General features: G+C 37.6%; 2 protein-coding genes across 3 annotated transcripts; both read left to right on the forward strand.

The window, feature by feature from the left end:
- The first annotated feature begins 740 nt into the window (after positions 1 to 740).
- Positions 741 to 5,687, forward strand: LOC145773882 (uncharacterized). Its single transcript, XM_082585005.1, has 6 exons — positions 741 to 1,145; positions 1,420 to 1,742; positions 2,388 to 2,522; positions 2,618 to 2,900; positions 4,696 to 5,269; positions 5,619 to 5,687. Exons 1-6 carry the CDS (start codon positions 793 to 795, stop codon positions 5,685 to 5,687), a joined length of 1,737 nt encoding a protein of 578 aa, XP_082441131.1. The 5' UTR covers positions 741 to 792.
- Positions 5,688 to 10,555: 4,868 nt separating this feature from the next.
- Positions 10,556 to 27,039, forward strand: LOC145774039 (xaa-Pro dipeptidase-like). Of its 2 annotated transcripts, XM_082585174.1 has the most exons (14): positions 10,556 to 10,629; positions 11,297 to 11,328; positions 12,320 to 12,388; positions 18,853 to 19,036; positions 20,757 to 20,948; positions 21,410 to 21,457; positions 21,568 to 21,629; positions 22,095 to 22,262; positions 23,106 to 23,252; positions 23,812 to 23,960; positions 24,310 to 24,494; positions 24,721 to 24,831; positions 25,699 to 25,782; positions 26,314 to 27,039. In XM_082585174.1, the coding sequence occupies exons 3-14, from the start codon at positions 12,369 to 12,371 to the stop codon at positions 26,473 to 26,475; spliced, it is 1,512 nt and encodes a 503-aa protein (XP_082441300.1). In that variant the 5' UTR covers positions 10,556 to 10,629; positions 11,297 to 11,328; positions 12,320 to 12,368; the 3' UTR covers positions 26,476 to 27,039. The 2 variants fall into 2 exon arrangements, with proteins under 2 accessions (XP_082441300.1, XP_082441301.1); XM_082585175.1 differs by lacking the exons at positions 10,556 to 10,629; positions 11,297 to 11,328 and having other exon boundaries at positions 11,981 to 12,388.
- The last annotated feature ends 862 nt before the right edge of the window (positions 27,040 to 27,901 follow it).

The following is a 27,901-nucleotide window of genomic DNA, read 5'->3' on the forward strand; positions in this document are numbered from 1 at the left end:
ATGGAAGTACGGGGTTCAAGTACATTGCAAAGAAAGCGATTAAAATCTGTTGCAGTTCCTCGTGTTTTTTTGGCTTTACCCCAGTATCTGACAAAGGCAAGTTCTGTGCCTCGCAAAACTGCATCATCTGCATCTGCCAGGTTGAAAAAAGAAAATTCTGTCATTGAACAACAAAATCAAAATCTGTTCCAACAAGAGGTGATCAAAAATTTTGCTTCATTTAAGACAAATATTCAGAATGAAGTATTACCAAGTGGTTATGTCGTTATTTTCAAAGAATCAAATATCCAGTTTCATTATATTGCCATTTCTGAAGACTTCACATTTGCACCCAAACTTCTATCCTCTGTTGTTGTTACTGATGCTTTGGAAGTTCAAGCATATGTGTGTTCTGCAGTCCTGCCTCGCATAGTTTATAAACATCTCTTCGCTTCTCAATGTTTAACAACCATTTCTGAGCTTACAAATTTACTGGCATTATGTAAATCACTATGCAGCAAGTCATTTGATAGTATAAGTCATACTCAGTTGTTGGAGTTAGCTGCATCATGTCTAGAGCAATGTGCATCCATAGATTTGACCATTTGCAATGAAAACACATGTGTGCCTTTATTAAAATTTATTGTAGAACAAATATCTTTACTCCAAGTACCAAAAAATGCTCGTCGCTATTCCACCAATACTATCACTACTGCATTTTTATGGCAACTGACCAGTTCATCCCTTTATAAAAAACTACGAAATTTTTTTGTATTGCCTTGTTGAAGCCGTCTTCGTCAGCTTTCTACTGGAATGACTGTTGACTTTGCAAAACTGGATTTGGAATATTTAAGATTACGAACATCTGAATTATCTCAACGGGAACGAATTGTCGTTTTAATGATGGACGAAGTGTATACTGCTCAGCGTGTTGAATATACTAGTGGCTCTTTCATTGGTTTAACTGAAGAAGGTCAGCCTGCAAAAACTGTATTGACATTTATGGTCCAATCAATAAGTGGAAAGTACAAAGATGTTGTTTGTCTCATTCCTGTAGAAAAACTTGACACTAATTTGTTGAAGAGTTGGTTTGAACGTGTGATGCTTGCACTCAATGATATCTTTTTTGTAGTTGCTGTATCTGCAGACAATCATGTCTGTAACAGGTAAGATAACATTTTTCTAATTACATCATAGTACCGGTAGTTTGTTTGGGTACTTACTGCGTAAGCTGTTCATATATATAATTGTTTAAATAAAATATTTTATTATGCTTTCATTCTCATATGCTCGATAGTCTCTTAGATCTCAATGAAATAAAAACTCAAACTTTTGCCTGTTGCATTTGCAACTTTTTATAAACATTGTTTAAAAACAAAGTGACATCTATTGCTGTATATACCATTTTCACCACTTTAAGCTGTACTTTTTGTTTTATAGGAAATTGTTTGTTGATCTGTGTGGTGGAAAGCTTTCGCACAGCATAGAGCATCCATTGAGAAAAGAGGAAAAACTGTTTTTATTTTTTGATTTTACTCATAACCTGAAGAATATTTACAACAATTTTGTAAAAAGGAAAAGGATGCATCTCCCTTGTACTGGCCATGAGCACCTGCTTGGTCAGTCATGTATTGCAGAATTTCATCATTTGTCTCGCCTGTATGCTATGGAAGAAGACAAGGCATTAAAGGTTGCTCACAAACTGAAGAAATCTTCATTAAATCCAAGCAGCATTTCACGGACATCTCCACTACATGCTCTCAGTAGGTGTTTGGTTAGTGTTCTTATAAATGCATTATTGTACAAATGTACAACTTGGTAGAAAATGCATTCAATGTAACTTCTTCAAAAACTTGAACATGTAATCAAGTGCAAATTGTATAATAGTGTTGACCAGATATAGCATTTTAAGATCCTGAGACGAATTGGTAATTTTAAACGTTGATTGGTTAAAATATTTTTTCTTTTTTCCAAATGTAGTTCTTGCAATTTCTATCCGTCTCAAAATTCCATGGTCACACCTCCCATCTTCAGTTATTAAATGTCCAAGATAGGAAAAAGATTTTACTTTTTGTATAATTTCATTGTCAATTATAATTTGGAGTACTGGAGTGTCTGATGATTTTGAGATTATTATTGATTTGGTCTTTTTAGCGTTAATTTTCATATTAAATTCTTTACCAATTGGCAATTGAGTTAACATTGTCCACTATTTCTTGAAGATCTTCTTGTGATTCAGCCAACAGAACAGTATCATCAGCATAGCGTAAATTTGTTATGTTCAAGCTATAGCTATATAGCTGGTAATAAATTTTATGTATTTATGTGCAAGGTGTGTGTTTGTGTTCATGCCAATGCTTTACTAGTATTTTTGTGTGACTATTGACTAGTTATTTTTTGGCATGCAGGTGTTTTCAATGAATCAACTGTTCGTGGCTTGGATCATTACAGCACAGCTTGTTCAGCATTTTCAGAAACTGCTCGATATATCAATTTTGTCACCAACATTTGGAAAGTAATGTCTGTTAAAACTTGTTTTAAAGGTATGTACAGTCTATGGAGGTCAAAGAAACAAGCACTATAGTGCAGATAAGCTGAGCCTATGTATAACCCTATAAAATTTTGGTACTTTGTTTAGGAGAGAAGAAAAGAGATCCTATGTTCATTCCATTAAGCATCAGCCATGAGACAAATCATGTTGGGTTGCTTTTTTTGAAAGAAGCAACAAAAATTTTTGAAGAATGGCGTGTTTGTGGAACGGCTGGGCTTTCCAACGAGACATTCACAGCTTGCATTCAGTCCATGGGAGCAGTAGTTGAACTTGCCACCTACCTTCAAACCAATCATGGTTTTGATTATCTGCTTTCAGGCAAGGTTATGTCGGATCCTATTGAAGGCCGCTTTGGCTGGTATAGGCAGGGGTCCACGTCTTTTAGGCGCTGACAGTTAGGCGCTGGTCTAATAGGCGCGCACACTGTGGCGTCTGGATATTTAGGTGCGGAGCACTGTGGCGCCCGGTCATTTAGGTGCTATTTCTAGTAAAGTATGTAGATTGTATCAGCTTAGCAGGTAGGGGCGTAGGACAATGCTTTTCACACAAAATATTATATTGAACAGGAAAATATATTGTTTTGTTAATGCGTGTGCGTTGTTGGTCATGGCTTCAGTGAGTGAAGTTGCTTAAACCGGCAATGCTTTTTCACACAAAATGTTATATTCAACAGAAAAAATATATGGGTGAAGCTGCTTAAACCGGGAATGATTTTCACACAAATTGTTATATTGAAGAGAAAAATATGTCATGGCTTCAGTGAGTGAAGCTGCTTAAACCGGCAATGATTTTCACACAAAATGTTATATTGAACAGAAAAATATGTTTTTTTTTTAATGCGCGTGTTCAGCATTTATTTCTTGTTAGTCCAAGTTTGCGTTGGTGAAAGCTTTATCAATAAATTATTCAAGTTTCCGAACATTATTGAGTTCACTTTTAGTTAAGTCAAATAATAACTACACTAAACATCAGTAAAATATACCGTAGCCTATATTCAACCGGGCGGTAGGCTTAAGTGAAGACTAACTTAGTTTTCCGTCAAAACCCCGACTAGGTTTAATAACGAGCGAAGTCCCACCATTATGCTTGAAAAAATTGCTGCTGATGGCTTCATGTATACGTTGCAGTGTTTGATTGCGCATTTTTCGTATTTATTAATTGTTTAATAAAAATCTTCATCCTTCCACCTCGTGTAGCCTACCTTCTCAAACAAAAGAGCTTGCTGTGGGTTCTTTGCTGTAGCCTAGGCTACTTGCAAAGTCAGGCACTGCACACCAAAATTTTAACTACCCGCTTCAATATAGACTAAGGTATGATTTTTGTTACTGATGTTTAGTGTCGTTATTATTTGACTTAACTCTTTCGCAACCACCGAGGTCAAGACGTTTAATCTAAATAACCAGACATTTTTCACACAAATCTGTTGTATTTACGCCGTAAAAACATCTCATGTGATCGACGTAGACGCACAATCTTGACATCAAATGAAAGCATACATCTTCAGCTATCCGAAGATGCAAAGCTTTGCAATAAAATTTAAAACATTCAATGTACAACTAGCAACTTTCCATACGGTGTTTTTTCTAATTTCTAAAAAAATTAAAAGTTGGCAGAAAAGTGTACTTCATTATAATCTTTACTACCCAAGCATGATAAAATAATTTGAAAATATATGTAGTTTAATCGAATGCCAAAACAATTCTGCACATGAGAAAAATTTTACTTCGTTTCTGCGCGCAATGCTTTAGGAGGTACAGCAGAATGATTATGGAGAAAATTTGGAAAATTTTAAGCAAAAAGTTTACGTAATTTAGCCTACAGTCTTTTTGATCGAGAAACATTTTGTGTGAAAAGCATTGCCGGTTTAAGCAGCTTCACTCACGGAAGCCATGATATAATTTTCTGGCAAGCTGCCATGCTGATACAATCTACATACTTTACTAGGAATAGCACCTAAATGACCGGGCGCCACAGTGCTCCGCACCTAAATATCCAGACGCCACAGTGTGCGCGCCTATTAGACCAGCGCCTAACTGTCTGCGCCTAAAAGACTTGCTCCCATAGGCAGGTCAGTTTATATTATTCTGTACTAGTATTATTAGAGATCACTGTATGGTTTGCTAAGGATTCGCTGGTGTTGCTTTTAGTGCGTTACATATATTGAGTTTCATTTTTTGTATACAGGTCAATGGCGGCAATTTCTTTATTTCCGTCAAGCAGCTGCTTTTGGCTGAAAAGAAAATACGTTGCTTAAGTTTGCTACAGCAGCAAACTCTGTTGGCAGCCTCAAGAATTTCTGACATTTTTTCTAATGATGACGATAGTAGTGAAGTTAATGAAGAGCAGGTTTGGCTTGCAGACTTTTTTCTTGGTATTGTATTAGAGGATATGTCAGAATCGGATGCTGCTATTGCCTACTATGTCAGCGGATACATTGCACGCAGCATTGTACGCCGCACGAAGTGCTGTGCTTGCAAGGAGTTGCTAATAAAGGGAGATGATGAGCCTGATTTGAAGAGCTCCATCCCAAATGAGCATAAGCATCTGTTTGAAATGGCTAACCGAGGAGGTTTATGTGAACCGTCTGAATTTTGCTTTGGGACAACTGTACTGGCTGCTCAGTGTTATCAGGCCATCATTAATGATCCTTCTATGATGAGAAAGTTTTTATCTTTAAACAGTCATCAGCGTGCCTTTGTTGATGCAATCAAAAAGATGCTTTGCTCATCAAAGATTCTTGTTAGTTTACTAAATACAAAATGTTCTACTGGGCATTGTAATTTTGACTTAATTGTGCAATGTGCTTTTAATTGTTTTTCAAAAAATCAGCTTAAACGTTTTAACAGTCAACCAACTGTTGATACACCACAACCTAAACTGCTTCGAAAAATCAGAAAACTAACATCAAAAGCTTCTAGTAGCAGCTAATTTTAAGTTGTAGGAAATATGCTTACATATCTTCACATGTCATTTGTATTGAACTTGTATTTTTCATTTTTTTCACACTATATGTATTATGCGTATGATTGTCACCAGACTTCTATCCAGTATTATTTGTGCATAATGTTATAATTCATTGCGATTAAAGGTGGGAAGTACTTTTCCGATACCGCTACTGGTACCAACAATACATTTTGAGCCAAGTATGGAGTACTGAAGTACTTTTCAAAGCTGATTTCAGTCGATGCCGGTACTTTTTCGGCTCTTGCTTAGCTAGCATTATATCCACATTAGCGAGAATGCTTTCAGGTGTTTGGCTCATGAAAGTTGGAATTTATGCAATATTATCACACCTTTCAGGCTCCTCGGTTATCAGTAGTCTGCAGACGAGCTAGTCACTGTCAACGCTTATTTTGGCACTAATGTCTGTGTGTGCTTGGTTATTATACGTCTTTACTGTATTCGCTATTCCAACCACGCCACTGCTCTATTGTGTTTTAGGGTAGTATTTTTATGCTTTATTTTGTGTAACTAAAAGAAAACTATCTGTTTTATTGCTTCATATCTACTGCACACGTTTTAATTTGAATTTATGACTCCTGTTACGATGCATACCCATTTTGTTTTCTCTTATTGCTTACCGTATTCATAATTAACGTTTGTGGTAGAGCTTTCTTTAGCCTGATGGCTACATGCCGACGCAAGTTGAATATTCCATAAATATACGGTTAGTTACATGGTACACTTTTGTACTTGTACATAGATGACTGAGTGCAGTGGCGTTGCCAAAGGGGGTTTAGGGGGTTACAGCCCCCCCTTTGGCACGCGTGTGACGTCACAAGAGCGAGTTTTGCCAATACCAAACATTCAAATATCTCAGCCAGGAATTAACAAGGAAAAAACATAGAGACTTAGCTTTATTACCGAAAAATGCCCAAGAAAACATGATCTTATCCTTTTGCTATGCCACTGGACAGCACCATTTTACAGGAATATTTATACCAACATTTTTGTTGAAAATGCTCTCAGAACGCACCAAATTCAAAGTAATTTTTCTGGGTGAGTTCCCCCAGACCCCCCGCCGCTGGGTGTCGCCTTTCGCGAAGACAACGTCGGGCTTCGCCCGCCGGCCGTCAACCCCCCCCCCCTTTCAAAATTCCTGGCTACGCCACTGACTGAGTGCCTCCTGATTGCATCGTATCTTCACAATGTGGTGATTTTGACGTCGGCCCGCTCCTGTCATAGATATTTTCTAGTTAGCAATCCCGTAGTTGTAGATATCCCTGGATTATGCAAACGAGAGAGAGAGAGAAACCTTTTATTTTGTCTGCTGAGAAAAATAGTATACGGTACAAATATATTGTACCAAACAAACCGGTCATTATGCTCTGACAGTGTTAAATTATTTTCTGTTATGCTTGATCGTTAAATGAAATTTACAAAAAAATATTTTAATTAAGTTGTTAGCGTTTATTTAGCCTTAATAGAAGTAAATAAAAAATTTGGCTGTTTTTGGCCTTATTTTATAATGAATTTGGCCTTACTATAGCTTGAGCATCTGGTAACCCTGGCACACACAACAGTGACCAGTCAACAACTCAAGTCCAGGGTTGCCAGATGGCCTTTTTTTAGGCCAAATTCCAGAAAACTGGCCTTTTTAAATTGCAGTTGGCCTACAAAAATTGATGCAAATAAGGCCAGAAAATCTGGCCTTATTTGGCCCTTTTTATGGCTGCAAGTTTTGACCGGTTTAGAAAGTATTATTTTAAGGAAATTCAATTTCAATGGTATTATAAAAGTATCACTTATCATCACTTAGAGGCTGACCTACATTCGTTTTAATTTTAATTAGTGAATAGAGACATTGGTAGAGAGTAAAAAATGTGTTAGCGGTGGACAGGGCGGTTCTATTAAGTTGCACCTGCCGTAAACCGTAAAGTATACACTTGCCTTGTTTGTTAATGTGATGTGTTTGCATTCCATTTGTTCAATTTTGTCGTATTTTGTTTGCTGCTAAATAATTTCAAAACCGAGTAGGCTACAGTATTAGTTTTAGTTCTTATGACAACCTAAACGTATTGATTTCCAGGCCCGGATTTAGGGGGGGGCAGAGGGGGCAGTTGCCCCGGGCCCCCCGACTTTTGAAGGGCCCCCCTATGTGGAAAAAAATGTGATTTTTTTCCTTTTGGCCTTTAAAGTTTCTGCAAAATTCTGTGCAGTACTGGACTGATGCTACTGTAGACGTAGAGATGGTTTTTCGCGCCGTAGGCGCAAAAAAATTTTTTTGCACGGGGCCCTCCGATCTAAAAGTGCCCCGGGCCCCCCATCAGCTAAATCCGGCCCTGGTTGTGTGTGGTAAGTTTACTTCTAGGAATCGTTTTTTAAACGATAGAACATAACCATTGTAACCGCACTTGCCATTGCAACTACGTATTTCAATAAATATAATTGCTTTCCTCAACTTACTGTATCAAGTATGTTTGCTTTTCCGTTTTTTTCAATAAGTCTTTGTCCGTAACCCGTGTTTTTAAAAACTCCGCTTTCATTACTGGATTCTTTAATTGCACTTATATTTCTAATAGAAGATACTTGAAAACTTCTTCGCCGACCTATAAGAGCAAATTTAATTCTTTTTTCCGCTAAAGATTTTGAAATTTTATTTTTTTTCTGATGCTCTTGGTAAGAAGGGTCGGTAAAGGTCACTGTCTTTTTGTTTGTTTGATCATGAAGGATAAGTTTCTTTTCATTGTTATTTGAGTTTAATCTTTTTGAGGGTTGTTGTTTTTTTAAAGGAACGTTGGTTTTAGCTTCAGAGTTGACATCATGTCTGACTGAATCTTCATTTTCTTCCTCATCTTCACTAGATTGAGTGCGGCTTGCGGAGGAGTTGGCCGAGTTGAAGTTCTCATTAGTATAAACAACACTGCCTCCTTCTATATGAACTACAGGTCTTAAAATTGTTTGTCGAACGTCATCTTCTTCTATTTGGAATGAAGGTTCGGAGCACTTTTTTTGCAGGATGTCAGATTCTGTTGGTGATGTTGGTCTGCTTACATCTTCCTCTTCATTGGAAGACTGGTTATCAGAAATTTTGTTTACGATTTCAGTCGCCATCTTTCAATTTTTTGATTTTTAAAGTTGTTGAAAATCTTCTAATACACAACACGTTCTTTTAAATATTACATAAATTAATAACATAAGTTATTCTTTCGTTTATGACTGCAAATCAGAATTACTTCAAAACTGCAAGTCAGAATATGACTGCAAGTCAGAATTACTTCAAAAGTGAATCAAATAATGCAATAGGCTACTCTTCTCCGCTGGGGCTTTAGTATTCTTGATGAATAAAGTTACTTCTGGTGCTTTTGCGAGTAATCAGCTTGTCAAAGACGATAGAAAAATTCCCTAAACAAGGTTCATTGCTGCCAGGCCCAGATTTAGGGGGGGCAGAGGGGGCAGTTTCCCCGGGCCCCCCGACTTTTGAAGGGCCCCCTATGTGGAAAAAAATGTGATTATTTTCCTTTTGGCCTTTAAAGTTTCTGCAAAATGCTGTGCAGTACTGGACTGATGCTACTGTAGACGTAGAGATGGTTTTTCGCGCCGTAGGTGCAAAAAATTTTTTTGCACGGGGGCTCCCCGATCTAAAAGTGCCCCGGGCCCCCCATCAGCTTAATCCGGCCCTGTTGATTTCGTACCGGGTTGGTCTGTGAATAAGTTTATTATAAAAGCCTACGACAACACATTTCACTGATTTTTGAACACTCCACGTTTACCGTACTTCTGATCCGGTTTGCAATACGCAAAATGCTACAAAACGACAGAAAATCTTTGCATTCGTTTATTTTTGATTTTTTAGATTTGTGGTTTTAAACTTCTATACATCAAATAAGCTGGGATTTTTTTTTTGCTGAGACTTTTCGGTCATTTGTCCAAAATGACTTGAAAAAATTCGGTCAATTTTTATTTATTTCTATCATTTTTAGTCATTTTTAGTCATTAATAGTCAATTGACTATATTTTTTTCGGACATTTTGCTAAAAAATCGGTCAATTGAATTTTATACATTCTTTAGTTGATACTGTGGTAATATATTTTATTTAGCGTAACTTATAAAAATGTGGTAATATTTTATTTAGATTATTTAAGTGTAAGGATGGTTTGTTTATAAATTGAATTAAGATGAAGGCTGTCTGACTGCCTGATGAAATTTCTATTTATCTAATTTAGCTAGTTTGGCTATCTGACTCCATTATCTAATTTCCACACAATTGTTATTCGAATTATAATTTTAAGTTATCAGAAGGTGTTCGTATTGTAGCGATCCATTATTTCATCATATAAATTCCCTTTCTTTAACTAAATGAACCATTTCAAATCATGCGTAATTTCCTAAAGAATTGTTATTCGAATTATGAACAAACCATTTTATTTTGTGTTCCCTTTTTCTTATTTACTTCGGGAGCAGTTTAAATGGAAAATTACAATTCTTTAGGAAATTACGCATGATTTGAAATGGTTCATTTAGTTAAAGAAAGGGAATTTATATGATGAAATAATGGATCGCTACAATACAAACAGTGTTTTATTTTAATAATTCTTCTGTATTCATGTATAGCCCTGAAAATAGTTTCCAATCCTGTAGTTGTAGACATCCCTGGTACATATACTCAATAAGACAAATTCATGCTTTTTGCTTAGCTAGATGTTCCGAATAGCACTGTTCATGAATTGAAGTAATAGTGGTTTCTAGTTTATCTGCTACTACAGTAATTTTTCATTAATCAAATTATGCAAACGAACCGGTCATTATGCTCTGACAGTGCTAAATTATTATCTGTCATATTTGATTGTAAAATGGCATTTTCAAAAAATTGTTTCAATTAAGTTGTTAGCGTTTATTTAGCCTTAGAAGTAAATAAAAAATTTGGCTGTTTTTGGCCTTATTTTATAATGGATTTGGCCTTACTATAGCTTGAGTATCTGGCAACCCTGCTCAAGTCACAAGTTTAGTCAATTCAATTCAATTCAATTTATTTTTCTTTGTCAGAATGCAAAAGAAATGATATTGAGAAAAAGAAATACAGTAACAAAACTAACAAAAGGAAAAGGTGGCAAAACCTTAATGGTTTAAGACGTGCGTGAAAGGATCTAATATTGCGGTATATGCATCAATAAATATAGTTAAGCACGGCCACCAAACCTGATACTTTAAAATAAGTTGATGAATTACCGGTAGTTAAGAATCAGTCGCCTCCTCGTTCCTGGAACAACTGGAGCGCCAATTCTTAAAGCAATGAGAACACGACTGAACCCAACATCACAAAAACAAACTAATATACACAGTTACACACACATATTGAAATTACATAACGGACTATCAAAACAAGGACTATTTACAGATTTCATACAGAAATAAAGTGTTCGCAGCAACGATATTAAGTAGCCTATATATTGTAGAACAAATACATAATATGGCAGCTCATTATCAAGATAAAATAGTTAAAAAAGCTTTGTTTTTTAAATTAATTTCCTGCGCATGTAAGAGCATAACAAGCATGATGATATAGCAGCGTGTTTTTGGTATTTCTAATAAGAGTTGAATCATCTTTGATAGCTCAGTAACTCAGTCATAACTCAGTAGTTCAAGTTCACAATGTCACAAGTCAGTAGCCATAGCCAGGTAGTCAACAGGGGTAACTAGTGTGTGCTTCTGCCTGGTAGTGTCATTATAGCCTAGTAAATCCTTATTTACTCCTTATCACATTTTAGTTACAGTGCAAAGTGAAATTTATCTTACGATTTTTCATTTTGTGTACCGTATTTCAGAGTTAATTCCTGATGAGGACACACGGTCACACGTATGTGTCAAAAACGTTTGAGTTTATTTTATTTTAATTATGTTATATTTTGCCTGAAATAAAGTAGCCTATGCTAATGCTATACCTGCTAAAGTTACTATGGTATGTTTTATTTCTCTATAGAATGTTTTGTATTATAAAAATTTGCCATATTGCAACTTTTTAACTGCTATTTTGACTGTTTTTTGTTGCTTGTTTTTGGGCTTGTTTTTGTGTTAATTTGCTTGTTTTGGGCTTGTTTTTCAAATTTTTTTGCTTGGTTTTGCAACATAACCTGACAACACTAACCACTTTGGTTTGGTGAAAATTTATCATGCTTGTAGTAAAAATGTGGTAATGAAAAATTTGTGGTAATTTAGCAGTAATATGGAAATTTTGTGTGGAAACATTGCAAAAATGTAGAAATTATAAATTTTGAAAATTTGACATAAAATAAGCTACTATCAATAAGGCGACGCTAAAACTGGTGTGTCCGCAGTGAGACTTAATTTGTCCGCCGAGATACGGTAGGTGCTCAGACCAGACACGTTTGTCTGCGGTCAACAAAAACGAATTTCGAGGCCTGGAAACAGAAGTGTTTTATTAGTTGTCCGAGTGTGTTATTGTTCAAAATGCATGTAAAAACTTATATACGAGTTGATTATGGAGATTAGCGTAAATTTGATGCTCTAATAATAAATTCTTGTATTGTTTTTTGTTATATTATATATTATAAAAATAAATTCCTATTTTTTAAGTCATAAAAATGGCCCTACTTATCACCTACTAGGAAATGAATTTCTGAAAAAAGAAAACTAGTTAAACGATATGCAAGACTATCAAATTGCCTTTTCGCAGTGATAGTGTTCCAGAATGTGGAATTTATCTAAAATATATCACACACAAAAATTGGCTTTTGTAGTACCGTATATAATATAATTTAAAGTGCAACATTTTTGTATGTTAATCAGAAAATAAATTTTAAAATTCTTGAGTTTTCTTGTCTTTGCAGGGTGTTATATTTGTGAACATTTTCAAATTGTTTACCTTTGTTTGGAGAAATGGCATTACCAAGAGCAACGTAAGTTGTAGTAAAAAAAATATTGCAAATTGGTCTACAAACAAACAGTGCGGCAGAGTTTGTATGTGCTTGCTTTTATTGATAACATTTGGACGTCTGTCGTCTGGTTTATACCAAATAGATGACATATTCCTACCATATAAATCTTTCATGTCATTTCATAAAGCTTCATGGTTAATCATATCCATACCAGCAAAGGTGAGAACCGCTACTTTTAAAGTAGTGCGCTACCCGCTGCTTGGACCAAAATAGCGCGCGCTACCGCTACCAATTTACAAAAGTAGCGTGCTACCGCTACGTACCAATTTTCAAAAGTAGTGTGCTACCGCTACTCGGACCAAAGTAGCACGCGCTACCGCTACTTTTGTCTAAAATGACACAAGGAAACACTCTTCAAGTCCCTATTGACGCAAAAATGACCTTGAAAACGAATGTTATCATTTGTTTACACTGTCATTTTAATGTCGTTATAGAAAACACATTTTAAGGGAAATTTATTGTTACGCATCTTTCAAAAACAAGAGCATTTTAAAAGGAGAGTCACTAAGTCCTGCCCGCTTTGGCCTTTGAAGCACATCTTTTCCAACAGAGAAAAGTCTCTCCACCGTAGCACTGGAAGGAATGGGGGTGCTGTATTTAATGAACAGATGTTTTAACTCGGTATTCGAAAAGCTCAATAAGACTTGCTCCTGTCCGAAAAAAGGCGTCCACAATTTCTGTTTCCTTCTGCACCGACGTTTCGCGGGATGGCGCCAACACAGGCCTTAAAACTCATATTTTTTTCCGGCAGCTATCGTGGCCTACCGGGAGCTCCTTCTCGGCGGCCAAATATGCGTGCTTGGAGGCCAAAATACAAATAACGATAGCACAAGTAAATAGAATTAAACTTGCTACAATGCTAAAATGGCCACTTAGCGTTGTTGAAGTCTGGGCGACATCATCATCATAATCTATCGTCGGTTTGTTCCCCACTAGTGGGGGTGGCCGATTGTTTCCGCGCAGCAATTGTTTTAATCCCTTTTCTCCATTTCACTCTGTCCCTTGCATCTTCCTCCTTCAGTCCGACTTTTTTAAATTCATCCTTCACTTGTTGTTTCCACGTTCTTCTTGGACGACCGCGTTTCCTCTTCCCATCCACCTTTAGATCTAGTGCCTTTCTAAGAAAACTTCCTTCCTCACTCCTTATCACATGTCCATACCATCTTACTCCATTTGCCCTTGCCAGTTGGTCTATGGTCTCTCTCATCTCTAACATATCCAACAATTCTTCACGGAATGGCCCGTTTCGGTGAGTCCGATTCGGTGAGTCCGATTCGGTTAGTCCGATTCGGTGAGTCCGATCCCTTAACGGGGGATTTTTTCAATTTTTTTTTTAAATTATTGGGTACCGTAGCCTAATTATCATTGCCGTTTTAGGGTTAGGGGTTTGGGGTTAAGGTTAGTGGTTAGAAGTTAGGAACTCACCGAATCAGACTCACCGAATCGGACTCACCGAATCGGACTCACCGAATAGTAGCAGACCCAATTCTTCAGTCCTTTTTTCCCTTCTCATTTTCACCCCACACATTGCTCTCACCATTGACCTTTCCGTTCTTCTCAGGATTGCCAGTTCACTCTCTCTCAATATCCATGTCTTGCTACCATATAGCATTGCATTAGAATTTTGCGTCCTGTAATAGAATCGTTGTACCACGCAATAACTGCTTTATCGGGCTTGTAATCCTGTATTGCCGGACCATCTAACGACACTAAATTGTTTCAACCAAATACCGCCTTTCATAAAATCTGACCATTTATACCGTTATGATGTCACCATTGAGGGTGTGAAGTCACTAACCCAAAGCGGGAACATTTCTCAACTATGAAGACACGTGTTTTCCCCTCGGATGTCACCTAACCAGCCCTCGAAATTAGCTTCCGTCTACGGCGGCAAAAACATTGCCGTCGCCAAATCAACAAACCTTGGATTGCGGCGCCAATTGCCGTATGCTTTAATCAAACGAAATTTTATGCGCTTCTTCTTTATGGTGTGTCACACGGCGGTAGCCCAGAGCATCAGGCAAGCTATTTTATGCGCTGACAATGCTCTTGTAAACTGTAAAAAGTTTGCAACCTTACAAATACGTAAAAGTTATTCTTTCATCGAATGCTTATTGTTTACCGGTGTCGTGGCGAATATAAAAAGTGGTACAAAGTTGGATAAATGGTTCTTCGGCAATAAAGAAAAGTAATGCTTCCGATCATATGGCATCGCAGTTTTGCGTCTTCAAGTATTCCAGTGACGACGCGAGAACCTCATCCTCCGATGATTCCGATTCTGACTAGTTCTTTATCCAACAGACTTTGTGTTACTCGCAGTATCCTAATTGTGCCGAACTTATGTGAGTGTATACGTAAATCAAGGCAATTTTCTCGCAGGGAGCTATTGATTTGTTACCGGTACCTGATTGAGCAATTAACATTATTTCATGATAATTCAACGTCGCTAGATGTCGAATTAATGTAAAACAAAGGTAAATTTCTTCTTGCGCATTGCCGTTACGCGATATAACCTGCCGGGAAAATTAAATCGATTTGTGCTGACTCGAACGTTGAATCAACCCAAAATTAACTTACTTTCCCCCCTCCAATGACTTGTTTAGTTACGTGAATCACCGTAACAGCGTGCGTATTGCGTTGCTCGCTTTATCGCTACTTTTGGTATTATTAGATCACAACAAATCAAACAGTGCGGTCGTGATAGACTATTCGATTTTTTTTTCTCTTCTCGTTTTGCATGTTTTGGTACAATTTTTTCGCAATAAACGTTCACAGCAAATGCCGAGGCAATTTTAACTTTTGCCGTTTGGCCTCGTCAACGTTTTTGCGAAGTAAAAATATGCTAATTTCGAAGACTGTGTGAGTGTTCACAGCAAGTAAAATAGTCCGAGGTGAGGTCTTGGTGCGATGTTCTGCTTATTAAACTCCCGCTGCGAGTAAATCAAACAGGAAGAAATTTTGAACAATTTTTGTCCTAATTAATTTTGTGTGCTCATTTTGCGACGGCATTTTTATTGCAGTAGCAGAATGGCCATTATGACGTTTGCGGCGGCATTTACCACGGCAATTGCCGTGTGCCGCCGCTAATTTCGAGGACTGCCTAACCTAGTTCTCCTTTTTAACAACAATTCAATGTTCGACAACATTGCATCGACATAAAAACGACAATATTGCCAGCTGATGTAAATTAAGCACTTTGGATTAATACTTTGTTAAAATAAACGTCGGGAATTACAAACAAGACTTGGTCAAAAAGGCAAATGCGCGAAGGTTTTTTTAAAAACTTACTTAAGATCATTTAATAAGCGGAAAATTTGTCTTGTTTTTGTTGAATTATATTCGTCTAGTACTGCTCTATAATCATGCAAAAAATCGCAAACCTGCGACTTGTGGTTTCGCGTCACGGTAATTTACGCAATTACTTGCACATTCACGCACAATGGACGAATGCGAGTCGCGCGCTGGCCTAATGCCCCTCAAGCATTTGCGAATGCGCGGGTACAGCTGGTGATCGCAGCTGGTTATATTCCATATATAATATACAATAGCAAATGTTCCCGCACAATACAACAGTGGTGATTATAACACGCTGACCTAATTCTGCGTCACTGTTTGATACTACATATTTTCGACAGTTAATCCACGCTCATGCTATTGCAAAATTAAATAATTGGCTGGAAGAAACCGGCGGCCAAATTGGCCGACCGAGGAGGTACCACCGGCGGTCATTCAAGCAGTACTTAGCGGCCATGGCCGCCAGCTGCTTTAAGGCTTGCAACACATCAAAAAATTTATCCTCGGAGTCGTGACTGGTGTTGGTGTCACTCTTCTCGGTATCAACCTGGCTTGATATCTCCCGCAACAGTTGAATTACATCTGTCTTGACTTTTTCTCGCAGTGCGTCAGCATCATCTTGTGGAAATGTAGTCGACGTCTTGAAGGAGGGATGAAGACATGTTGCCATAACGCATTTGCTGTCATTGAAGCACTTGTTGAATCGTTTCTTCACCCCTTCAAGGACTTTCACTCTCAACTTTTCACAGGTCACAAGATCACTGATCTCGGTCAACTTCTTTGCGCAAATTGTAATGATTGGAAGCAAGACTCCGTAATACGCCTTGGACTCGCCCTGGAGAATGTCTACAGCCTGGCAGATAGGCTTCATCACACAGAGAGTCGGAGATATTCGCCGAAAAGACCGAAACTTTGCAACCAAACCGATTATATAACTGCTTGACCACGCCAGTGTTGCCAAAAAATGAGTATTTTTTCACTTAAAATTAAAAAGTAGCGGGTAGCGGGAGTGCAACTAAAAAAAAGTAGCGCCTCTCTTGCTGCCGCTACTCGAACTAAAAAGTAGCGCCGCTACCGCTACTTTTACCGAAAAAGTAGCGCTCTACTGCCCACCTCTGCATACCGGTGTAATGGTCCAAGAGTTACTCTGGTCCAGAAGTTACCCTAACTTTCAGGCTGCATAAATATGCAGTCCAGAAGTTGCTGCCAGACCAGAAGTGACCAAACGAAAGTTGCCAGATTTGATGGTTGTAGCAGCTTCAACTAAAATAAGATAAGAATTATAACAAGACCTTGTTGCAAAAATTATTGTTGTGTTCAAAAAAAAAAAAAAATGCTTGAGTCATGGCAGTCTTCAGTACAGGCCTCAATAATACATTGTGCAAGATTCTAGTTTGATTTTGTTTGAGGACAGGCTAAATTTCAAAAGTACAGTAAGCTGCTTGTCTGAGTTGTAGTTGATAAACAATCATAGTCTGAATATATTTTATGTCATTTTGTACGACCTTTTAACTAGATTTTGGTAATTGTGCTGAAACTCATGCGACAACCTGGTAACACTAAAGCAAGTGAAACTTTTTTTAAATTTTTTATGATAGGTAAAACTAAAGGTTTTGGCCAAATTCGATCACGTTTGCCTAACATCGTGTGCGAAGACAAGGTATCTATCGACAAAGTATATAAACATAAACTTATTTAAGTTTTTAAGAAATCCTTTGAAAAAAATATGCCTGCAACCCTGGGTTTTTTTTTCAGTCATTGACCGATTTTTAAGCAAAATGTCCGAAAAAATATGGTCAATTCGGTCAAAATGTCCGAAAAAATATATAGTCAATTCGGTCAAAATGTCTGAAAAAAACAACGTTTTTCAGCAAAACTTAATGTTGTAGCTAGTTAAGAAGTGCAAATTTTGGTTTGTATCAGCTACTTGAAAGGGAATATTTTCATCAGAAAAAATGACCAAAATATATAAAAAATGACCGAATTTTTTAAGTCATTTCGGACAAATGACCGAAAAGTCTCAGCAAAAAAAAAAAACAGCCTGCAACATCTTTTAACTTCTCCGCATAGCCAATGACTTTATCGGTCATAGTTTGCAGTTTATTCTGAAGCCTAGTTATAAAATATGCAAAAAAGTTTCAACTGCACCCATTTGCAAGTTTTCTTAAACCAATTTCGAAACTGCATGCCTATTGCCTAAATGCAATAGCAGTAACTTCTGGACTGCTGCACTACAGAGAAGTAGCACTCCAGTCCAGAAGTTACTGCCAGACCAGGGGTAACAAAAGCTGCCAGGCACGTCGGCAAAGGATACAAAAGTGAAAATTTTGGAACTAAGTTAAATTAACTTGCTCCTCTCAAACTAATGCATAGTTTTTCGGTTAAAAAATTAATGAATGTGTAAAATTGTTACTATGACTTTTTAAGGAGTTAGAAATTTAATTATTTTTCAAAAAAATATAATAATGGAATGTTTGGCAACCCTAGTTACTTCTGAACCGCTACACGATAATGAAATCATATTTTTAAACTTTAACTAATTTTGATTTTAACTTGTAATGTGTTCTATTTGACTCTTTTGAAACTGCTAGTTTAGATCTTTTATATACAATGTCCAACTGAGCTTCTTATTACACTATTTGAAAGGTTATGTTATCCTATAATGTAAAACAGAAATGAGCGTCCTTTCATACTGCCAAGTCAAATATGCGTATCCGGGTCAGAATATGTTTCATTTTAAATTATTGTGGCACAGATTAGAAATCATAGCTTGCTTCGGACCACATAGTTTCGCTTTGTGAATCGTATTTGGGCCAGATTTTGCACACCCCTGATATAAAAGCAACTCTTACACCTTTAATCATGATTCTTGATATGTGTTGATTTAACGAAATTCTTTTGCCATAATTTTTTAACTGTAGTACGTGTTTCCAAAACATTTTGTTGTATGTTGTCTACTCTAACTATCATCGTTGTCATGCTGCATGTGGCAGAAAAGTGGTAGTGAAGCAATTATATAAAATAATTTGTACACTTCTGCTTTCATCATCTAACAACCGATGAACAGTTGAACACTCTTTTAAAAATGTCCATGTACTTGAGTAAAAGTTGCTCTTTGATTTCAATTTCAGCCCTGTGCATTGCTTGGGTGAAGGCACATTCAAAATTTCTATGAACTTATTTGCAAACAACCGTAAACGACTTTGCAAAGATTTGAAGGACACAAAAGATCTTCCATCAAACAGTGTTATCCTTCTGCAAGGTGGCGAGCAACAGCAGCTATATTCATCTGACCGAGATGTTCTTTTTCGACAGGTAGCCTTGAATGTAGCATACACTAACTGTAGATACATAATGCAGTACATGCTTCAATGTTCAATTCCTTATGTTGGATACCTCTAAATACCCATTGTGAGTGTTGCCAGATGTTTTCAAGTAAAATAGTATTTTATAAAAGTTGGTTCGAAATGAAAGGAAACCAATGGAATCAACAAAACAGCAACTCGCATAATTTTTCGCGACTTCAAAGCAAAACTAGTCAAATTTTGCAACAAAAGCTGCAGAACTGGCAACCCTTCAAAATTTTCAAAGGATTATCGAATAAGAATCTTTACCCTCACTGTAACTCAAATCTTAATGATTAGAATGGTAAACCTAAGAATAGAAGTGCAATAGTGCATTGATAAATAATTGAGTAAGTCAAGACCAGTCAATTTGAATGTCAATATTCAACTTTATAGTGTGGATTGAATGACAAATGTATATTTTTCTTCAAAAAATTACCATACATTACATTTGGAGGGTAATTGGAAAAAATTGCGGTGTAAAAATTCACCCTGGTAAATATTCCCTACTAAACAGTATAAAATTTTTGCCAGGGAAGTATTTACCAAAAAATTTTTTCTTGGGTGATATTAATCAGGCGAGGTAATTTCCGGAGAGATATTTATTCTATATGGGGATATAATATCAGGAAATAAGCTGTAAGAATACTAACTTCTGAGGTTGCCCAAATGCCCAACCATGTTAAAACCTTGCAAAGTAGTTTGAACACGTGAAAACTGGACCACATCCAATTAATAACATAGAATGTTGAATATTTCATGTATATCTTAGGACTAATATATTCTTCGTCAATTCTAATAAGTTGCCTATGTGGTGGCAGGCAGCAACATGGTTTGGTTTGTCCTGGTTTGGTTTGTCCAGATTGACAGAACTTCATTCTGTCAAGCTGGGTAACCAACTTGCGTCAAGAGCCTGTACGTGTACTGTACAAGTATGCGGAACTACCTGGAATAACCTATCAAGGCTTTGTTAGTTCAAGGATAAAGATTTAAAACCAAACGTATGCTGCCTATGGAGTAGTTTTGCGTGGCAGGCAGCAGCATAAATTGTACATGCCTACTTAGGTTCCTTTTGATGTTGCAATCAACATTTAAAAAATCATGCCGACCAAGCAGCTCTGCAATCTTGCTTGTTTAATTAATTAATCAGTAATTAACTCAAAGAATCGCTTCCGCTGTTGTTATTTATTGATTCTGTACTCCTCTTTTTTCTGTTTGGTTTTATAACTTTGCTGCTTGCTAACCATACACAAGCACAAACTACGCAATACGCATGTATGTTTGGTGTTTGAGGAATTTTTCTATTCAAACACTGAGACTACTACTGTAATCACTTAATCAGCTCACATGCATGTATCTCTCATCTTTGGTGTCTTTCAATTTTTTTATTTTTTTTTCACCGAACAACATTAGAAAATACAATTCACCGTTCAATGATTTTGCTTTGTAGCTGATATCCAGTGCCTTTTTTTTTAAAAGTATAATATTTTCAATGTCTTACTTAACGATGTTACTGACATATAGCAAAATTGGTTTAGATATATCATATATACCATGTTAAGAGATTGAATTGCAGTCAAAGCGTCCAGCGTTTAGGATAGAACTAACAAGTGTAAATTACCTTTTTATAGGAATTTGTACTATATTAAATTATATTTTTTTGTTACTTAACTTTTACTATCTTTTTACAGGAATCATACTTCCAATGGTGCTTCGGTGTCAGTGAGGCGGATTGTTTCGCAGCAATTGATGTCGAATCAGGAAAAACAGTTCTTTTCATTCCGAAGCTTCCAGATTCTTACCGAGTTTGGATGGGAGAAATCCATCCTCCCAGTTACTTCAAGGAGAAATATGCCGTTGATGACGTCCAATTTGTGGATGACGCAAGTTTTTGTCATCTATTTGTCTTAAATTAAATGCATTGTATCTTGGTCTAAGTCTTGTGCATAAATCCCTGTATAGTTAGTTATCTTAGCCTTGGGAATATGTCGTTATTAACTGTTTTCGATGGTTCATTTGAGACTGGCAAAAACATTTTAAAAATACGTTTACGTACTTGTTTTAATGTAATTGGTTGGCCATTTTTATAATTGTTTATTCAAAGTAAGATGGAAATCTTACAAAAATTATGTCTACAGTTAGACCCACTCTCAATTCGTGGCAAGAAAAAAATATCTTCACCATACTTTCAACAGTGATAAAGCAAAAACAAGAAATGTACAATATGTTATCAATAATTCTAAGAAATCATCAATAGATTTTTCTGATACGAATGAGAATTTCTACTCCTGATTGTGAGGTAGTTATAATGGGCACAAAACTTAAACTGTTTTGTTTTGTGCAGATTTCTGATGCTCTGAAGAATATGAACGCTGGAACTCTTTTGACATTGGTAAGCGACTTTTTGAAGCCATTGAGCATGTGTTGATTAACATTGACAACACTTTTTGCAAAATTTTTTTTCTAAATGTGGTCTCTTATATCGCGTTTGCTGTTCCACAGAGAGGCATCAACACCGACAGCGGGCACACAACAAGGGAAGCAGCTTTTGATGGAATTAGCAAGTTAGTAGAAATCTATTAATGAGCATTCCAAAGCAAAAACTGTTTTGGAAGTGTTACTTTCACCTTTGTGATACTAAATGACATGATACGTTCTACTGGTGCAAACTAAGCTGAACTATCCCAAGATCAGATGTATAAGCTGATAATCTGCTTTTATTCCGACATTTCGTCAATCAGACACGACTGACTTCTTCAGGGAGCTAGATCAGGTAGTGAACACCTGTCTAGCATTGTCAAAAGTGTAGCTGCGCTTTCTAAACCGTTATTTTTAACAGGCTATTCCTCCATAATTTTCTTTCTGCCAATTATGCTACAATATAATCTCCAGCACTGCTTTAACATATAAATTAAATTTGAGAATACAGCTTGAAAAAATAGTATTACGGCCATGGATTTGAACCCAGGTCCTCTGATCTTTTTTCAAAGCAACAACATACCACGCCTCTGCTTGAACTTGTGCTTTAGTTTCACCGTGAACAACTCCGTCCTTCATGACGTGATCAGTGAATGCCGGGTGATCAAAAGTGAGGAGGAGCTGCAGGTCCTCCGCTACGCCAACCGCGTCAGTAGCGAGGCGCACAAAGAGCTCATGAGGAGGATCCGCCCTGGATGGATGGAGTATCAAGCTGAGAGGTGGAGGAGTGATATTTGTTGTTATCATAAATACTTGCATGGCTACCTAGTTTTAGAGATACGGCCTGATTTGTCAGATTTTGCCAATTTTTAGTGACTGTTTGAATGAACTTTTCTGAAAATTATATTTTTACGCCTTCTTTACAGTTTTTCCCAGATGACACAATAGGTATTAACATGTTTGAGATGGTGAAAAATAAAGACAATTTGATTTCGAAAATTTTAGTCAGACTGTTAATTTTTCTATAACAGTCTGATTGAGCGTTTTTCAACTTTTTCTCATTTGCTACAGCTTCCCCAAAGCAACAAAAAGCTTTTATATCATAAAGAGACAGCAAAAACTAAAAAAAACTAAAATGTCAGTCAGACACTAACAGTTAGCAGTAATCAAAATGTGACAAATCAGGCCGCATCTCCAGTTAGCCATGATACCTGTTTGTCAAATAATTTCTAGTCGTGTGCATTACTTGTTGACGCTGTGAAGTTGGAGCAAAAATTCTGGAAACCATGACTTTCAAAGGACAATTTTTTCTCCAGACATCCTAGAGTCCTTTTGACTCTACATCCTTCCTGATAGCTGTGGAGTCGGATCAGATGTACCCGAGTTCGACTCTTTACCCCATCTAGAAAAACTTGTTCTTTTTACATCATTTCAACGTCACTAAAAGAAGCAACTTTTACTAGCAGGGTCCAAATAAGTCAAAAATCCCCTGACTTTTTAACCTTGATACACAATACTCTGCTGCAGTAGCATCAAACATATGCCAGTAATCCTTATATCATACTTAGTTAAGGCATTGCTTTTTTCTATGCATCTTAACAATATTGCAATATCTTGATTAGCTTGTTTCTCAATTACGTTTATATGCACGGCGGGTGCCGGCATGTATGCTACACCTGCATCGGAGCTTCTGGAGAACATGGCGCTATTTTGCATTACGGCCACGCGGGGGCGCCCAACGACAGGAAAATAGAAGACGGCGACATGTGGTGAGACGTTGAATATTTTTTATTGGTTTTAATGTTGAAACTACGTAAGAGCAACTTTATTTTCGAAACATTTTTATCGATGAATCTTCCTGCTCAAAATCTTTTTTTGTTGTTTCAGCTTGTAGTAGTGGGTAGTAGTAGTCCAATTTTAATCCGGTGATGTCCCCGTTACCGAGAGTGGCAAGATTCACCTCCAAGTGCCGCAATCGCCTTCACACCTTGCCTCCACATTGATCTGTAACGTGTTCTCTCTTGTCAAGCCCATCTTGCTGCCTTCCTCCTCAACTTGCCTTTTTCACGTTTTCTTGGATCTTCCTTGTTTTCTACGACCCTCCACTTGCAATTCCAGAACTCTTCTCAAAACATGTCTTACGAAACCATTAATCCATTAAACGACTTTTTTTATGAGCTGTTAAAAAGCCTCGGCCTTTTACATTTCAGTCATGCAATTTCAACTATTTCACTCTCAACCACTTAGGTTTGTTTTCAATGTACTATTTACGTCATATCAACCGAAGACAACGTTAAATTGATACAAAATCTCCGCTTTGATTGACAGCCTGTTCGACATGGGAGGCGAATACTTCTGCTACTGCAGTGACATCACGTGTTCCTACCCTGTCAATGGAAAGTTTACAGAAGATCAGAAAGCCATCTACAATGCTGTGTTGAAATCCAACCGGGCTGTGCAGAAGGCGCTGAAGCCAGGTTTGGGAAACTGTTGGTTTGTTTGTTTTAAATCGATGTTAGATGTTGTCGCAGCCAATCCAAATGGATTTTAATCTGACTCGATGTTTTGTTAATAAAAGCAAAAAAAATTTGGATGGTGTCCCACACAGAAAAAGCCGTTATTTTCACATTAATTTAACGTCTGCAGACATGTAAAAATGACGGATTTTGTGGTCTGAGGTACAAGCAGTTGAATATGTTATAGAAAGTCCAGATTGAGAGGAAGATTTACTTCAATGACTCTTAATCAAAAAAGAACCTGGAGGAAGACTTTTGTAACAGCTGATGAGCTTTGACAGAAGAAGTAGTTTTATGATCTCCCTTTCAGGAGTCTCGTGGACTGATATGCATCTTCTTGCCGACCGAACCAATCTGGAAGAGCTGAAGAAGATTGGGATCCTCCATGGGGATGTTGATGAGATGATGAAAGTCCGACTCGGAGCTGTGTTCATGCCTCACGGATTGGGCCACTTCATGGGCCATGATGTCCACGACGTTGGAGGCTACCCAACAGTGAGACCCAATTTTTTGTTACCTATCGTCTAACTCTAAATTACTTGTCGATGATGACCTTTCAAGCTGTACCAGCTTTAACCCAACCAGCAAATGGCACTATTCCTGCATAGATTCGATTTCTGCAAACGATGCACCAACGTAAAAAGACTTGACTTTTGCATGCTAAAAATGTAGGTAGTCCAAAACTGTTAAACTTTTGCTACAATTATGAATACCTCTTCAGGGCGGCCCGGAGCGTCGCACAGAGCCTGGTTTGAGGAGTCTACGCACAGCTCGCACCATGAGAGCAGGAATGGTGCTTACTATCGAACCCGGCATATACTTCAACTGGTCGGTGAGTGGTACGCATGTGCTTTCAATCATATTTCACAACAGTACTCAGTAGTTGTAATCTTTAAAATAACTCGGTTGCTTCTTCAGTAATTGTCAAAACAAAAAAATGAGCTGGTGTGGAACAAAGTATCGACTCCGTGACATCACTCCATGATAAACTTAGAGTATCTTTAAAGTGCTTATGCGACGTTCGAAAGTACGTCGCTTCGACGTTAACCAAGAGCGCGCGACGGTGTTTTGGTGAGGCACTTGACTCTTGACATGCTTGAAAGCAAAGGTTGGCTCCCTTGCTTTCCCATCTATTTTATATGTATCCACTGGTGTTGACCTGGATTCCACAAAAACGTCTCAGGCTTGCAGTTGTAACACATCAGTTGGACCACAATCTCGTTTTGTTCTTTCTGCTGTCTTGTTTTCTTACATCTTTTAGTGTGCGTCGTAAGTCTTGTGATATCGAAGAAAAATTGCCTACTACTGTAATTGTGATCAGTCAAACCATTTAGGTTGACCTTGAGAAGAGGCTTCCCTCAGTTTAAAGATAAACAGTTTGCATTATGAAAACAAATCAATGGTTTTTTGTTTTTTTCTAAAGTTTAAACTTTGATATTGTTTGGCTAAATTGTCACTCAACAGAATTTCAATAAAATTTTATGTAGAACCAGTTTTTGTCCATTAGGACTCATCATTACAACGTTAGCATTGGCTTTTCCCGCTTTGGATTGGTTTGCACTTCGCATTATATCACTGATGATAGCATGACCCGCATGCCATAACTATAGTGAGTAGTCAGGTAGTGCTGACGCCAGGGAGATCGCTCCTTTTCAAACGGAGCGATTTAAGTCGTCAAATTTTTGTGTTAAATGTTTAGATCATTGAAGATGCTTTGAACAATCCTGAACACTCCCGCTTCATAAACGCGGATGCGATCCAGAGATTCCGACACTTCGGCGGGGTAAGTTGTTCTTTAAACCTTATAAATAAAACGATGGATATTCCGCTATTTAATATACAAAATTAACACCGTGAAGCAAGCTCCTGGGCCCGTTGAACTCGGTATCATCAAGAACCGTTGAGAATATTTGGGACCTACCCAAAGACTACGCAGTATTCCAAAAACACCCCTAGACTATCCATTGAACGCTGCTATCACTGTCCTCAGTCCTGCAAGCGGTTATTTGTTTTTAAGTGAACGCTGAAAGTCAACGAAAGGCATTTCTTTTTCTTTAAAATTCATTAAGAGCAATTCTTGCTACAAATCGGCTGCCGAGAAACAGGCCTACAAAACTTATCAAAAGGTATTTGGACGATGAAAGAAAAAATTGGCTATACACATTAGGCTGTTCAGTGTTTAGTGTTTAGTCTGTTTACACATGACACTCTGAAAGGAAAAGAAAGCAATTGCTCAAGATACTCCGCCGCCTTTCTAAAAGAACGTTTCCTTTAGTTAGGCACTTGCTGCGGAAGCTAAATATATGATCTTTAGGTCCGCATTGAAGATGATGTTGCAGTGACGGAGGATGGTATGGAGATGCTAACTTGTGTTCCTCGAGATGTGGAAGCAATCGAGTCCCTTATGGCAGAAGGAAGAAGAAATGCTCCTCCTGCGGAGGCAGTTACTGGCCTTCTTCCGAATCCAAAATCTTAAAATCTCACTCTTAAGACTTTGTCTCTTGTTTTTCAACCGCTGTTTTTCATGCCATTGTAATTTTCACATCTTGCATTGATTTATTTTGATTTCTTTCGATGTGCCTAAAAATCTGTAAACGCGACAATTTCTCATCAAACTCAAGCTTAGTTTTCATGGTCTGTTTGTCACATGAATGCATGCGATGTTGAAACCACACGATAGGCCTTCAGCAAAGAGGATTCGATCAGGTAGCAAAATTACATTTGCAATTTGATGAAGCCTGCTGTAATTTTCACAGTACTCGTTATGCATGGTACCGGTACCTGGTTTTGCCAGTGGCATGCACGGATATTCAAAGTAAAAAAATTCATTTCTACACAGAGTTTCTTTGGTCTCTTTTCACAGCTTTGTTGGTGAAATATTTTTTTGTTTTGAACATCCGCAGTTGTTGAAACGTTGGAGAATGTTTAATACAGAACACTTTGAGCAATCTCTCCACTTTTACTTTAAGCAATTTACGTATGTGCAATGGACAGTGTTATATAATTTTCGCTTCATGAATACAATAAGCCTATTTGTCATTTCAAATTACTTGGTTTTTGGAGTACACAGACTTGAATTAGTCAGAAAAATTATTAGGCGTCATATTTGGCCTAATCTTCTTCATCGTGTGTCACACGTCCGTAGCCCAGAGCATCACCCAAGCTCTTGCTTTATCGTTAAACTCGGCTAAATGCTGTGCAGAGCATCTTGCTTTTAGGGGAAGGCATTCGAGGAGATGTTGCATCGTTTGCTCTTGTCCACATTTACAATTTGTGCTTCCCAAAGAACATCTCCAGTGTCGCATCAACGTCTTATATCTTCCAATACCAGTTCATAAGCGGTTGAGGCATCGCCAATACTGCCAGGGTTCACGCTTTCCGGAAGAAAGGTCTTCTGTGGGAGAAAGCTCCATATTGTCCGGTTTGGCCTAATGACAGATCAAAGCAGACTAAGGCCTAAATTTCTAAGGGCAGCGGTTCCCAAGCTTGGTTCGCCGCGAGGCTTCGCCAGGGGCGTCGTAAGCATGTGAAAAACACGCAGACACCTACTACTGTATTTGAAAGTTAACGCACGACTGTTGTGTTCAACAAACATCACGGTGTCGCGAGTGTTCGTACATTATCAAAAGACGCCCTCAACAAGAAAAGTTTGGCTTTAAAGCAAGATAACTAACACCCTAGTATGCATGGGCTCCGTTAGAGGGGGGCGCGGGGGTGATTACCCCCCACCAATTGGAGTGGGGGGTGACTAATGTAAAATTACCCCCCCCCCCCCCCCCCCCGCTAATGTAGAGATAAAAATTTAATTTTTATATTTTTTCTACTTTTGTGTTTTATTTTCATTTTTTGTTTTGGAAACTCCGACTCGCAAGACAACGCAAATATGCAATAGAGACCTGCAT

Source organism: Aplidium turbinatum, chromosome 7, assembly GCF_918807975.1.
Source record: "Aplidium turbinatum chromosome 7, kaAplTurb1.1, whole genome shotgun sequence".
In the NCBI taxonomy this organism is placed as follows: domain Eukaryota; kingdom Metazoa; phylum Chordata; class Ascidiacea; order Aplousobranchia; family Polyclinidae; genus Aplidium; species Aplidium turbinatum.

Excerpts from the sequence above, each read along its gene's own strand:
- LOC145773882 (XM_082585005.1), top strand. The coding sequence starts at position 793 with ATGACTGTTGACTTTGCAAAACTGGATTTGGAATATTTAAGATTACGA. Across the intron at positions 1,146-1,419 it reads GACAATCATGTCTGTAACAG|GAAATTGTTTGTTGATCTGT; the intron begins GTAAGATAACAT and ends TTTGTTTTATAG. Across the intron at positions 2,901-4,695 it reads TTTGGCTGGTATAGGCAGGG|TTTCATTTTTTGTATACAGG; the intron begins GTCCACGTCTTT and ends ACATATATTGAG.
- LOC145774039 (XM_082585174.1), top strand. The coding sequence starts at position 12,369 with ATGGCATTACCAAGAGCAAC. Across the intron at positions 20,949-21,409 it reads ACGTCCAATTTGTGGATGAC|ATTTCTGATGCTCTGAAGAA; the intron begins GCAAGTTTTTGT and ends TGTTTTGTGCAG. Across the intron at positions 23,961-24,309 it reads GCAGAAGGCGCTGAAGCCAG|GAGTCTCGTGGACTGATATG; the intron begins GTTTGGGAAACT and ends TCTCCCTTTCAG.